Raw genomic sequence first — 14,060 nt, forward strand, 5'->3', positions numbered from 1 at the left:
GTGGCAAGGGGGAGAGGGCATTGGCTTTGGAGTCAGGCCAACTGTAGTTCAGATCTTGGGGGTTTTTTCTTATGAACTGTGAGATTTTGAGGTGTTACTTAACCCCCCTGAGCCTCAGTTTTCTCCTCAATAAAATGGGGCTACTATAAGCTTCCACAGAGGGTTGCTGTGGGGACGAAGAGGGCATGTATATACCGAACCCACAGAGGCCTGGCACATTTCAGGTGTTCTCTCCTTCTCACTCTGGCCTGATAGACCAAACTCTTCCTGGGCTGGATCCTGGGTGGCCTCAGTAGGGTTCCCCATACAGGTCCTCTCCAGAGCCTGCGACCTGGGTTCCAGAGGTTGCTCAGACTGACTCTTTGCTCCCCTTCTCCAGGCTTTAGTTCCTGTCTTTCCTCTTCCTGTCCCTCCCCAGCTCCAAGCCCCATCCTCAACCCTTACCTGCCTGTGTTTGCCTTTCCTTATTAAGACTGACATGGTTTGTCTCCCCATCTCTTTCCATACCTGTTACCTCCCAAAACACACTGTCCAGACTCCTACCTCTACCCCCGTGGCTGTAGGCGGGCCACCCCCACACGCAGGCCTGATTTACTTGGGGCCTGGTGGGCTGCCAGGAGAGGCATGCTGATGCTCCGGTGCCAGAGCCCCGGGGACTTGCTCAGAGCTGAGCAGTGCAGAGGAAGGGAGGCTTGAGTGGAGGTGGTGGAGCTGGGGGAGGCCAGACCTTCCTCAGGCTGGGGCAGGCTTCCATGGGTTTCTGTGTTGGTTGTGCCTTCGGGAAGCCTCCATCCTTTAAGCACCTGCTGGTCCCCAGCTTGGTCCTGGTCTTCCTGTCTGGAGCCTGGGCTCAATGGTCCTTGCTCAGAGTAGGTGCTCTGTAAACATTTGAATATTCTGAACAAACCAAAAAACAAGAGGCAGGGATGGTTAGTGGAAGCGCTCCAGGGCTAGGTTCTGCACCCAGCAGTGGCTTCAACCTCCCTGAGCCTCCAGTTACTTCCTTATTTGCATATAGTGGAGGAGCAAGCCTGCCCACCTATGTAGGCAGGTGAGAGTCCAGGAAAGACAAGACTGGGAGAGAGACGTTGTGAAGCTGTGATGAGCCAGGGAGCTAGGCTGGTAGCAGTTAGAGGTGGAGTTCTAGAAGGAGTGAATGGCTTCTCCCTCCCAGCCACTGACCGCTGCCTCCCTGTCCTCAGGACCAGGGCACTGTGGGGGTGATCTTTAACGTGGGCACAGACGACATCACCATCGACGAGCCCAACGCCATCGTGAGTGACGGCAAATACCATGTGGTGCGCTTTACTCGAAGCGGCGGCAATGCCACCCTGCAGGTGGACAGCTGGCCGGTCAACGAGCGGTACCCAGCAGGTAGGCAGCGCAGCCGCGCTGTGGAGGCGCAACGGGAGGGTCGGGGGCAGGGCTGGCAGGGCCGCCTCTGACTAGGGCGCTGCCTGCACCAGGGGTGGGGCTAAGCCGAGAGTCTACGACTGTGGGCGGGGTGGGGCTGCGGAAAGGCGTGGCTTGTGGGGGAGGTACCAGCTCGGGGGCGTGGTTAAAGAAAGCCGGGTATTTGCTGGGCGGAGCTAGACCGCGTAGTTGGAGGGCCTTAACTAGCGGGGAGAACGTGACAGAATTGAGTGGGGACGGTTGCAAGGCTAGGGTCTCGTTCGGGGGTTGGGGGAAGGGCAGAGGAGGAGAGGTGGAGGTTGGGAGAGCCTGATGCGACTGAGGAAAGGATGAGTTCAGACTTGAGGGGCAGGTGGAAATTGGGAGGCAGATGCAGAGATCAAGGAGAGATCAAGGAGAGATCTGGAAGTAACCCACAGCATACCTTGGCAAGGAGGAGGGTTGTTCTCAACTACAGACCCGAGGAACGAACCAAGATCTTTACAAAGAGCAAGTCAAAGATTCATATTAGGAGGTGTAGATAGAGGAAGAGACGTAACCATGGAGACCCAGAGAGAACCCCAGTGTCTCAGGGCATAAGGGACATGGTGAAAGGGAGATTAAGAGATACAGTTGACAACAGGAATGAAAAATAGGGTCAAGTGCATCCAGCAAACCTTCATTGACAACCCACTAGGTATGAAATCCTTTCTCAGGCCCTGGAGACACAGCAGTGAGCAGGGAACAGCCCCTGCTTGCAGGGAGCTTACAGTCCTGGAAGGGGGTAGCACAGGAATGCAGACAGACCCACTGCAACAGTGTGACAGCTGTGGTGACTGAGGACAAACCAAGGTCTGAGGAATGCAGGGGAGGGATGGGCATGAGGACATGTAAAAAATGAGGAGGCAGAGACTCTGCAAGATACCGAGAGAGGCAGAGAAAGAGCCTCAGAGAGAGAGGAAGCCAGAGGAGGATGGAGAGATGAAAATAGTTACTGAGACATAAGCAAAGATGGAGGCAGCTCGCGAGTGATGCTGAGAGATATGTGGAGATGCTGTTGCACAGACCCAGTCAGCAAGAGAAGAGGTGGACAGGACCTCTGGAGGGAGAGGAAGAGAGCCCCAAAGTGGGAGATAAAGAATCAGGAAAAACGGAGCCGCTGCAGGGCAGGACTGGAGAAACAGAGATGTGGAGATATAATAGGCTGAGTGATGATGCAGAATCATACACATGGGGGCTGACTGAGAAGCAGAGAGCATCTGTGGACTCAGCCCCTCTCTTAGCCAGAAGTGACAGCCAAGGAGCTGCCCCACGCTGATGGAGAGGGGCGTGGGCAGGACAGTGAAATGTGCAGGCGTACACACCTTCATAAGCCCACTTATGCTGGAAAAAAGTTGCCCATGTAGGCTCACAGCTCACTATAATGTGGGCTTGTACCCAAACATTCTCAGGCAGCCCCTGAAGATGAAGAGAACTATATTACCCCCTAATAAATAGAGACTGGAGGATACACAGCCAGCCCCAGACACATGGATAATTGCAAATATTCACGTGATCAGGCTGACACAGGCAAAAAGGCTCTGTGGTGGGATGCTGACCTACTCCAATGCCCTGGGCATGTGTAGTCACCCAGGCACACAAATGCTCCTATGCTAAGTCTCTTATGTGCACAGACATTGACAGGCCAGGCTGTGTGGGTGTAATTGCCCTGTGGGCATCAGACTTCTCTCTCAGCCACACACACACAAGGGCAGCCTTTGTAGCAGTGAAAACATCAGCCTACACTGGACAGGGCTGGACTGGAAGGGCATGAAGACCTCACCATATCAAGCCATGACTCGGGTCCAGAGCTTCTCCCCTTGGAGCCCAACAGGCCAGAGGCCATGTTGGATAAATCTCACCTGCCCTCCTGTGCTCAGTACCCCTGGCGGAGGATGGGTAAGACTGCTGGGTGTCCTCCCACCCTTGAAGTGGAGTAACCTGAGGGCCTGGTGGCTGCGTGTGTGCACTAAAAGGGCAGATGTTCTACAAAAGCCGAGTGTCATCCTGAGCAACACTTCAGGTTAGCAGTGTGCGTGGGAGCCCAGAGACATAGCTCATAGACTCAGAGTCAGCAGGGCCTGGGTTCTAATCCTGGGTCTCCTACCGACAAGCTATGTGGACTTGGCCAAGTCATCCAGCCTCTCTGAGCCTCAGTTTCCACCTCTGAAAGGTGGGGCTAATACCTGCCCAGAGCAATACTATGAGCACTCCATTGGATAACTAAGGGAAGCACTAAGATGGCGTGGCATAGAGGTGTGCAACAGAGAGAGAGTTGTTAGGACTTTATGTTCTCCAGTGAGACAGATGTACATTCTTCCCTTCCTCTCAGGACGCGCACATGCACAGACACACGCAAATATACAGACACACACACAAGTATCCCAGTGCAGGTAGGCCCCCGAATGCCTCCTGCCCTCCTGCCCTCCTGCCTCTGCACATGCGCCCTCCCTCTCTCTTCCCTGCCTGACTCCCCACTGGTCATTCACCTTCCCTCCACTGTCTTCTTTGGCCCTTCCCACCATCATCTGCTGGGTGGGATGCCCTGTGCTGTATCTCACAGAACAGAATACTGCTGGTCATTTGGTCAGTCTTTGGCCCTTGGCTGGGGCTTCACATGGGCAAAGGTGAGGCCTTCATTTTTGTATCTCCAATTCCCAGTACCAGGAACAGGGCAGGCACTCAAGAAATGTTTGCCACATGACTGAATGAATGAATGAACCCTTTTTAATTTAATCACCAGTGGCCTGAATCTGCAGAGAAGGCGAGGTCTCACTGCCTCATAAGTACCCGGGGAGAGACCGTGCATGCGCACAGGAACACAGGGTGTGCTCAGGCTCTGGAGGGGTACGCAGGCAGGCCCAGGCCCAGGCCCAGGTCTTGTTGGGCAGGTGAATGCATCTGTACAATGGGAGATGAGAGGGAAAGCCCCTGCCAGTGTGTACACTATAGAACAGTATGTAAGTGGTTTTAATGGGAATAGTGGCCAGATTCCCAAAGGTGAGCATTTCCATTTCCACTGGATTGTCGCCTCAGCCCATGGACATCGGGAGCACACGGAACTCCTAGTCACATGACATATCCCTTTCCACAGACACACCCATACAGACAGAGACTCACATGTCCTCTCTCCCTCCCTGCCTTCAGGGCCTGGAGAATGGTGAGTGGAGAGAGGAACAGGTGGGTATCCAGATGGGCAGCGGAAGATTGAGGAGAGGAGTAGGGGTTAGGAACTGGGCAGGGAGGAGCCTGAGGGAGAAAAGCTTATGAGAGAGGGGAGAATGGGGCTGGCTTCCCAGGGCAGAAAGGAGAGGGCCCTGAGCAGAGAGGAGTCTGAGGGTCCTGGCCTAGAGCTGAGGCAGAGAAGTGAGCAAGGTGCAGCCAGGCAGAGGAGGAGTAGGTGGCCTGAATGGCAGAACCCTGCGGAGGAAGTTGGGGAGAAGAGGGGAGATGGCTCCCAGACAGGGTGGAGGGAGGGAAGGGACAGGTGGGGCTGCTGGGTGCTGCTGCAGCTGCCCCCGCAGACCTCCTGTTGTGACGGCAGCTGTAATGTGCCAGGTAGACAGTGGTGACCAGGGCGAGGGTGAGAAGGCCTGAAGGGCCTGCAGTGAGAGCAGAGGTGGGCTGGGGCTGAGGGAGGGATGTGGGTGGAGGCTGGGGGTGGGTGTGGAGTGAGAGATGGGGGGGAGCCGGGAGATGAGCAGGAAGGGAGTGGCCGCTGAGTTGGCTTGGAGAAATAGTTTAACCTCTGATAAGTGCGTGTGCCGGGTCACCCCCCTAAATGCCGCATAAACCCCCGCTTAACCCGCCCCTCCCACTTCTAAACTGCCCTCTAAACTCAGTAACCAGCTGGCCGCTGAGGCCTCCCACCCCCCAACTTAAACCTGCTAAATGACCCCACCCACTGCCCCACTTCGGGATGGGGAGGGAAGCTGGGGCACAACAGCTTGAGCGCAGATAAACTCACTTAACTTCTGACTTTTGGCCCTCCAGCTGCCCTCTTTTCTTTCGGCCCCCTTTCCGTTTCTTCCTGTCCCCTCTCTTTTTCTTTGGGTTGCCCCTGCCCCCAGGGCGGGGCTGGCTCTGGATGGGAGCCTAGGGAGGTGGCCGGGAGGACGAGGGACCCAGCACTTCTTCTCCCGCCTCGCCTCGGGTGGACCTTCCCCCTTTGCCGTTGGATGTTGCTGCTACTCCGAGTCTCCTGAGAATATGCGTAATTACTTTTCTAACTCCTTTGGACTTCGCTGCCTGAGAAACCTACTGTCTTTCTAAACTTTTCCAAGGAAACTTTGATAACGAGCGCCTGGCGATTGCTAGACAGAGAATTCCCTACCGGCTTGGTCGAGTAGTAGATGAGTGGCTGCTCGACAAAGGTAATTAACCAGAATTAATTAATTAATTAATTAACTTTAAAAACACTATCTTAAAGGTGCAGAGCTCTCTCTTTCCCCACCTATGCCTTCCCCATCGCCCCACCCCTTAGTGAAGCAAAGATTGTCTGGCCAGGATGCCCCTGTCCTCTCTGCAGTGAAGGGTCTGTGTCTTTAGAGTGGTGGTTTGGGGCAGGGGCACTGTTTTTCCAACAGAGGCAGAGTCCCCGTTCTCTTTCTAAATGCGGGATGGGACTGGGATCATCCATGGGATTCCTGAACCACTCTGTAAAGCAGGCCAGATGCAGGCTGGGAGGCAGCTTGGGAGGTGTCCTCTACCAAAGGTCAGCCCCGAGGGTTTGTGAAGGCTAGTTGAAGGCTGCAGTAGGCTGAGAAGCAGAATAGCTGACCCTAGGACCCAAAGGAGTGGTTGAAGGCTTTACCAGGCTCATCTGAGAAGTGGGGGCCTCAGATCCTACTTGGAAGATCCCCCCAAGAGAGTGGCTGTGGGGCTGCTGTCTGTGGAGTAGGCCAGAGGCCTCTGAGAAGCAGCGGAGCTCTGGGGAGATTGGCAGGTAGGGGCAGAGGTGGCTGTCCCACAGGGATTTCCGTGCCCATGAGCTCAGGAGGACAGAACAGGCTGCGTGTGGGGAGGTGCTGCTGGGTGTGAGGGAGAAGGCCACTTGTCACCAAGGGAAGCTGGGGCCAAGGGCAAAGCCATCCCCTTCCCTTTGGAGAGGGGGCGAGCTCTGTACCTCTAAGGCTAAACTCTAGGGGGGAAGTAGAACTGTTAAACCTCCACCTAACCAGCTGATAACTGTGCTTTTAAATGTCCACTGGGGCCTTCCCCACTAAAACCCCCAAATGTCACTTCCAGCCCCCCACACAGCCAGCGGGGACTAAACATGCTGATAACCAGATGTGATAAATCCATAACAGGACAAAAAGTTAAAGGGACTGTAACAGACATTGCTAAAACCTACAGCCCCCAGCCTCACTGGGGTGCTCTCTCCAGCAGGGTGAACTTTAACCCTTTGAGGAGTTCGTGGTGGGGGGCCACAGGGGCCATGTTTGCTAACCTACATAATTACTCTCCGTTATCCACCTCTCTCTCCCGGAATCAGGTCAAGGGAGCAGCCTGGGCTGAGGCTGGGACAACTTGTGACCCCAAGGGTAGTGGGAGCTGGACAGGCCCTGGGGGAAGGGTGGGGTGTGTGGTCCAGCGGAGGGCCGAGATCAGCCTGGTGATTTGAGTCCCAGCTCTCCTTCACTAGCTGGATGGTCGCACCCTCTCTCTAGGCCTCTATTTCCCCTTCTAGAGAGTGAAGGATTGGGCTAAATACTCAGGTATTACCCAGAGTGTGGAAGGAGGAACCCACTTGTTGCCTGGCCTCGGGCAAGACTTCCCTTTGTGAGCCTCAGTGCCCTCCTCAGGGAGATAGGGACAACAAAGCCTGCTCAGCCTTCCTCACAAGGTGTGCTGGAGGAAGAGATGAAATCAGGAGCAGGAAAGTATTTGAGAACAAGATCTGGGCCTTCTTGGAGGGATTAGTTTACTGTCAGCATCTGGCATGTGGTAGGTGCTCAATAAATATTTATTGAATGAATCAATCTTCCAGTTCCAAAATGTGTCCTGTGAAGCATGAGTCCAGTGAGATGCTTCACAAGAAAGAGATTGGTGGTAAAATGAGCTTTGGGAAATGCTGAATCCTGTTTCCTCCTCTTGGATGTTGTTTTAATAAAGGCTCTGATAAGTTCTACAGGAAAGAAACCTGTTGTTTACTTGTGAAGTGTTTGCTTCCCAAACTCCTTTGACCACCGTGAACCTTCTCCCCTTTGTTTTTCTCATGAATCTTATGCCTGGGAGTAAACTCCGTGCACGGTGGTCCCCCGGGCCTCTGGTTCTAGAGTTTCGATGCCACCCACTGGTCTTCAGCTTCTGTGGGTTCTGGCTTCCCCACTGGGGAGATGGTGATGTTGCTCCAGTACTGAGTGAGTTGCTGGGCAGTGAGAAGGTGCTAGAGGTGGAGGAGAGGCTAAGCAGAGGGGACAAGCAAACATACCTGTGGCTGGCCATTGGCGAGAGGCCAGACAGATGTTTGGGTATCCCAGAGGCCATGATGTTCCGGGAAACTCATGCTTCCAAACAGGGTGTAGGTTTCACAAGTTGGACTGTCCTCAGCCCAGGTTTTGGGGGCAGGGCTTACAGGCACCTAACTCTAACCAGATCTTTAACGAGGCACTAACCAGAGGCTAACAAGGGCTAAGCCAGGTCTTAAACACCCCGGCGCCAGCAGCTGAAGGTCTGGGGGAACAGGGGGCGATATAGTATTTCCTCTGCCCACCTCCCCACAAAACTAAGCAACACCAAAACCAAAGTTAAATCTAAACTTAAACATAATAAATATCTTTTCTAAAAACCAAACCAAAGCAACAAACTCAGAGGGTTAAACGGACCCCCAGATCCACTAAAACCAAACAGAACCGTGAAAGCCCACCCAGGTGGGGACTCTGAGGTTGTTAGTGCCGAGTGAGGAGTGAGACTGGAGCTGGAGCGGTTTTATTGGCTGTCATGAGTGAAGCAAGGTCCCTTTAACATTTTTTATCTCTGTGCTTGCATGTCCTGGCGGGGAGGAAGGCCTCTGCTCTCAGGGCCTGCTCCTGGCAGTGGCTGGGCCTTGGAGGGGAGGAGGAGAGAGGTCGGAGGCCTGGGCGTTGGCTGGGGGACAGAGTGGGGCCTGTGTGGCTGCACCTGCCGCAGGCACTCGGTCCTCCTCCCAGTCACTGGCCTCCCCTCCGTCTCACCTCCCTCCCTGCCCTGCCGCGCTCCGACCACTTGTCCTGGCAGTCGCCTTCTCTGTCGCTGCCTCTTTGTCTCCTCTATCTGCTGCTTCTGAGGGCTCCACGGCTCAGGGCTGGACACTGGTGTGGGACATTTGGGGAAAAAGATGGGGATCAAATTGAAGAAAGGGAAGGAAGGGGGCAATGCCTCTGGAGCAGGAGCGGAGAGGGGGATGGGAAGGTCAGAGGCATGAGCATGGTGGGGAGAGGGGGGAGCTGGGCTCCCATTCCCAGCCTGCGTGTGCCCTGGGGACCCATCCCCTCTGGGGTCCCCATCTTGCTGGACTAGGAGCTGTGGCTGACAAGGACTTTCCCTTTGGTGTCTGCCCCTCCCTCATTTCGCCCTCCCCACTGTTTGCTGGTGTCCACCTCCACTCCTCTTCCCTCCATCGGCTCTCCTCCATTCTCCGCATCTGTTTCTGGTCTCCCCCCACTGCTTGCCCCTCCTCTGTCTGCCACCCTGCCCATTATCCTCCCCAGGCCGCCAGCTGACCATCTTCAATAGCCAGGCTGCCATCAAGATCGGGGGCCGGGATCAGGGTCGCCCCTTCCAGGGCCAGGTGTCCGGCCTCTACTACAATGGGCTCAAGGTGCTGGCGCTGGCCGCCGAGAGCGACCCCAATGTGCGGACCGAGGGCCACCTGCGCCTGGTTGGGGAGGGGCCGTCTGTGCTGCTCAGTGCAGAGACCACGGCCACCACCCTGCTGGCCGACATGGCCACCACCATCATGGAGACCACCACCACCATGGCCACGACAACCACGCGCCGGGGCCGCTCCCCCACACTTAGGGACAGCACCACCCAGGTGAGCTCCTCTAGCTGGCAGACGAGGGGCAGGGCTTTGAGTGGGGGGTAGGGCTGCTGTCTGCATGTGACTGTGGTGCCCGGGGGTGTCTGGGGTTCTGGTGGGGTCGTGGAGCTGCTGCCCGATCCTCGTCATGGTGATGGTGCAAGGGAGGCAAGGTCTCTTTTCACGGCAGGCCTCCCTGGTGACCAGGGATGTTATAGTCGTGGAGGTGGTCACTATTTCTAGGGGAGCCATTCCCAAAGTTGAGGGGGAGTTTGGTACTCCAGGTAGACCAGAGAAGACCATGCTATCTAAGAGAGGAAATCTGGGCTGGGGGTGAGGTGGATGACCCCTCTGCCCGCCGCATGACGCAGGCCAGCCTAATGCTGTGTGGGCAGCCAGTCGGGGGATGGGTGGAGCCAGGATGGCATTGCCCGGGACAGGCCCAGAGGTGACAGCACTGGAGAGGCTGTAGGCTCACCTGGTGGTTGCAGCTCCCCCATGAGGTTGGCGGAGGCCAGGAGCAGCCTCTCTGGTGGTGGAGTCTTTGCAGTAGGACTGTAAGCCTGTTGCCTTCACAGGTTCTGTCTGTGTGACCTTGAGCAGGTGCCACCACATAGCAGGCCTCAGTGCCTCCTGTGGCTCTGAGGAGGTGTCTGTTCCGACAGCTCCCTGGTGCTTTGCCTGCCCCACCTGCTCAGGTGCTCTCCCGGGGTCAGGTCCAGCCCAAGCGACTTGAGTTCATCTTCTCTGTACCCAGGGGAGTGCCCAAGAGGGCTGTACCTGGAGAAGGAGGCTCTTCTGGGGCAGGGGAGACCTGGCTTTCCTGGTGCCCAAACCTATTGGCCACGTGTCACTTATGGAGTTAGTTTTCTCGTTGTTGCTGCCGGTGATTGTTGGCCCCGGGAGGGCCCACACCTAGCGCACCGACCCTTGCTTAGTCACCCTGCCCTCATGGCTCATGGCTGTTGGGCTTCTGGGTCTGGAGGGACTCCAGTCCTCCCAGGGTGAGGGAGGGGCCTGGGGGCAGCCATGGGATATGCCCTACCTCCTCCACCAGCCTGATTTCAGCCTCTGTAAATGAGGGCTGGGCTTGGTGAGCTCCAACCCTCCTCATATCTGCTGATCTGTACTGCAGGGAGCAGGGGACTGAGTGACAGCCCCATCCAGGAGAGAGAAGCAAGCCTGAACCCCTTTCCCTTCTGCCTTTACTGCCAAGAAAACCAAGGGGACATGAATGCCAGGCCTTGCCCCAGGGAGTGGGAGCCCTGGGAGAGAGGCCCAGCTCTACCCAAGGTTGGGCACTGGCCACACCCAGTGTCTGTAGGCAAGAAGGGCCGTCCAGATGCAGAGGGAGGGTGATGGGCAGACCATCCAGCCGAAGAGAGGGAGGGGACTCCTAGGAGGTCACACCTGTGCTGAAGAAGCCCCCACAGGGGAGGCCTGTGCAGAGTGGCAAGGATGCAGAAGGAAAGTCCATCTCCAAAGGCTCTGCCTTGTCCTTGGGTGAGGGCTGCAGTGTCTGAACACCAGGGAATGGAGAAGGGGCAGGATATGCCCTTCACCCTCTCCGCAATCCAGACTCCTCCCAGGTTAGCCCGCTCTCTCCCTCTACCCAGCAGTCTCTCAGGCTCCCTTCCCGCCTGGACGCTGGGTTCCCCCGGTCTCTTCCCTAGCACCCCCCATCGCTGCCCCTCCCCTTGCACTCACTCATCTTGGGGACTCTCTTTCTTCGCAATCAGAAGGAGAGAAAACGCTGACAGAGCCGACTCCCGTTGTCATGGCAGCCATAGCCCTAATTATTGTGTGCAGCCTGGTTCCCTCGCTCTGGGAAGGGGGTGGGGAGAGAGATGAAGGTGGTGGGGAGGTGAAGCCAGAGCCATGAAACACCCCCCTGCCCCAGGTGCTGCTGTTCTGCTCTGCCTGTGCTGGCCTCCAGAGGCCACTGGGTCTCCTTGCTCCCCTTGGTCCAGTGTCCAATCTCCCTGGCTTATAAAATAAAAGGCAGAATGTGTGCTGTCACATTGACCCCCAGGAGCCATGAGAGCGGATGCAGGTGGACACTGTTCAGTCTCTCTTTGCATGGGGGAAATGGAGGCCTGTGGTCAGCCAGCAAGCCCTGAGAGAGCTGGGGCATGGTCCAGGGTGTCCCAGGGTCTGTCCTTGTGCCATTCCACACCTCAAGAGGTGGCTGCGGAGCTGCTGACCCAACCTGGAATCCTCTTCTTTCCCCACCTCCCCTCTCCCCCACCCCAGAACACAGATGACCTCCTGGTGGCCTCGGCCGAGTGTCCGAGCGATGACGAGGACCTGGAGGAGTGTGAGCCCAGTACTGGTGAGTGCCTTTCCCCCCTCCCCTGCCCCGGGGCCCATGGTGACTCTGATGGGAGGGAGGGCGACTGTCCCTGCCACCAGGCCCAATCCGAGGGGCCTGCTCTCTGGCCTTAACATCCCCTGATAGCTTCCTCTCCCTACCATTCCCTGCCAGCCCACTCAAATGCCCTCTGGAGAGGCAGTCTCTGGCCTTCTGGTGCCCCAGTCCTTAGATGTAGTGAGGTCCTTAGCTTGGAGTCCTGGAGTTGAGGGCCAAGGGATTCCAGGAGGGAAAGAGGGAGACTTTTCCCTAGAAATACAAGTAACTGCAGCTCCCGTTAGTCCTTATGGTGGGGATGGGGAATGCAGGCCTAGGAACTACAACTCCCATCAGCTCATGGGTCTAGAACTGCAACTCCCATCAGTCCCTGAGGCCTGGAGCTCTCTTGGTCTCTCAGTAGAGGAGGTCACTGCTGGATCATGACCCCTCCTCATTTCTAGGCTCAGGGAAGCGGCCAGATGCTCTGCCAGGGGCACGACGCCAAGCTGGGGCATTTACCCCACAGCAGTTCTGTGCTGAACAGTATAGTAGATGGGATGCCCCCAGCCAGACATATGGTCCCGTGGGGGGATTGGGACCTGAGGTCTGGCCCACATTTTTAGTGGGGTAGCTGTCATAGGAGGAGAGCAAGGCCTAGAGGGAAGGCTTCTGGGGTGGCATTCCAGGCCTCTGCTTGATCCTTCCAGCTGGGGAGAAGGGTGCAGCCCCAGAGAGAGACCAGATTGGCGAAGCAGGGGTGCCAAGAGGTATGGGGTGTGGAGTTGCACAGTGGGTATGAGGGCCGTTCATCTGAGTAGGTTGGGGGCAGTGGAGAGGAGCTGTGGGGAGTGGGGAGCTGAGGTCCTGGTGCTTGATGCCAGCAGCAGGGATGGAGGAAGGACTGGCTGTAGCCAGATTTCCCAGTGGGGAGAGTGGGCCTTGGTGGTGGCCTGGACAAGCCCTTAGGAGCCTCATCCCTTGCTTGGGTTTCCAGAGGCTGCTCCCTGTTACCTTGCAATGGATGGCACCTGGGCTGTTGGCACCTGAAGGCTGGAGGTTGAGGGCAGGTGCCTGCAGAGGGTCAGGGAAGGTGATGTGGTCAGCTGAGGTAGATTCACAGCCTATGGATCCTACCTTGGGGATGGGCCTGGGTTCTGCCAGCCTCAGGGGAGATGCTCAAGCTCAGGGTGAGCTGCAACCCTGGAAGGAGTATGAGTAGAGAAAGAAGACAGTGGAGCCTAGGGACAGAGGCTCAGGTTCCAGAGCCCAACGGCAGAGGGATTTCTGGGGTGCAGGTTCCCAAACCCAGTGGATGAAGTCTGACTGCCTTCTATGTCCCCTGAGTAGACTAGGGGTTGTTCTGGTAGTCCTGAGCCCTGGGCCACTTGGGAGAGCCACAGGCTTCTGGGCTGGAAAGGCCCTCCTGTCCACAGCCAAGGGCTGGTGCTTTCTGGAACAGATGATCTCCACTGTCAGGAGGCCTCTCTGCCAGGGCCTATTCCCTCTGTCTCACTGGGTGACCTCTGCTCAGGGATGCCTCCTCACACTCTGCCATTGCTTTGGGCATCTGGCAGCTTTAACACAGCTCTCCCCTTCCACCCTGCTTTGCCACTAACTAGTCACTTACTAGGGTTTCCTGTAGGTGGACCCAGTGCCTCCAGCCTGGGCCTGCTAGGAGTGGCTGAGATGAATAGCCCAGGAGAGCCCTGGGATAAGACTGGTGACAAAGAGCTGGGAAAAAGGCACTTCTGCGGGTCCTGAGAAAGGGTGCTGCTGAGCTCTAGCATGCATATTTGCACACTGTGCCCATGTTTGCACACTCTGGGACAGGAACTGCAGGGTAAGAGAAGAATCTTTGCTCCCCCTGGACCCTGCGGAGAGCAGTGTTGGGCCAGATGGCCACCACACAGGGACACTGGGCTGCATCAGAGCCATATGCTGTGCACCGAGGTTGTCGCTTCCCAGCCCCAGCCCGAGTCTTGTCAGGGGCTCTGGTGTGACTGGTGTGTGCACGGGTGGGTGAGTTCCTTTAGGGACGGTTGAGACAGGGGAGGGAGGAAGAGCTGAGGTAGTCCTCCTCCCATCAAAGGGCCAAGTCTCTAAGGGGAGGATAGAGGAGGAAACTGAAGTTGGGGGATGGGGAGAGGATGGTGGGCAGCCCAGCACCCAGCTTAAAAATATAAGGGGGAAGGAGGGCAGAGTGCATGCTTGGGTCCCCAGAGGAAACTGATGGAGACAGGCTCTCCCCAACAAGTCATCACACTTTTGCATTTGCAT

At 56.6% G+C, this 14,060-nt stretch overlaps 1 protein-coding gene across 30 annotated transcripts in view; it reads left to right on the plus strand.

Annotated features, from left to right (window-relative positions):
- Positions 1–14,060, plus strand: part of NRXN2 (neurexin 2) — a 103,049-nt gene that overhangs the window by 79,491 nt on the left and 9,498 nt on the right. For 20 of the 30 annotated variants that reach the window (XM_073217592.1, XM_017659184.3, XM_017659174.3 and 17 more), the window contains 4 exons: positions 1,203–1,374; positions 5,715–5,804; positions 9,123–9,448; positions 11,687–11,765. In XM_073217592.1, coding sequence (XP_073073693.1) covers positions 1,203–1,374; positions 5,715–5,804; positions 9,123–9,448; positions 11,687–11,765 — 667 coding nt within the window. The remainder of the gene's footprint in view (positions 1–1,202; positions 1,375–5,714; positions 5,805–9,122; positions 9,449–11,686; positions 11,766–14,060) is intronic. The other 10 variants (XM_073217606.1, XM_017659183.3, XM_073217609.1 and 7 more) reach the window with 1 other exon arrangement.

This window comes from Manis javanica, chromosome 11 (genome assembly GCF_040802235.1).
Source record: "Manis javanica isolate MJ-LG chromosome 11, MJ_LKY, whole genome shotgun sequence".
NCBI classification, from domain to species: domain Eukaryota; kingdom Metazoa; phylum Chordata; class Mammalia; order Pholidota; family Manidae; genus Manis; species Manis javanica.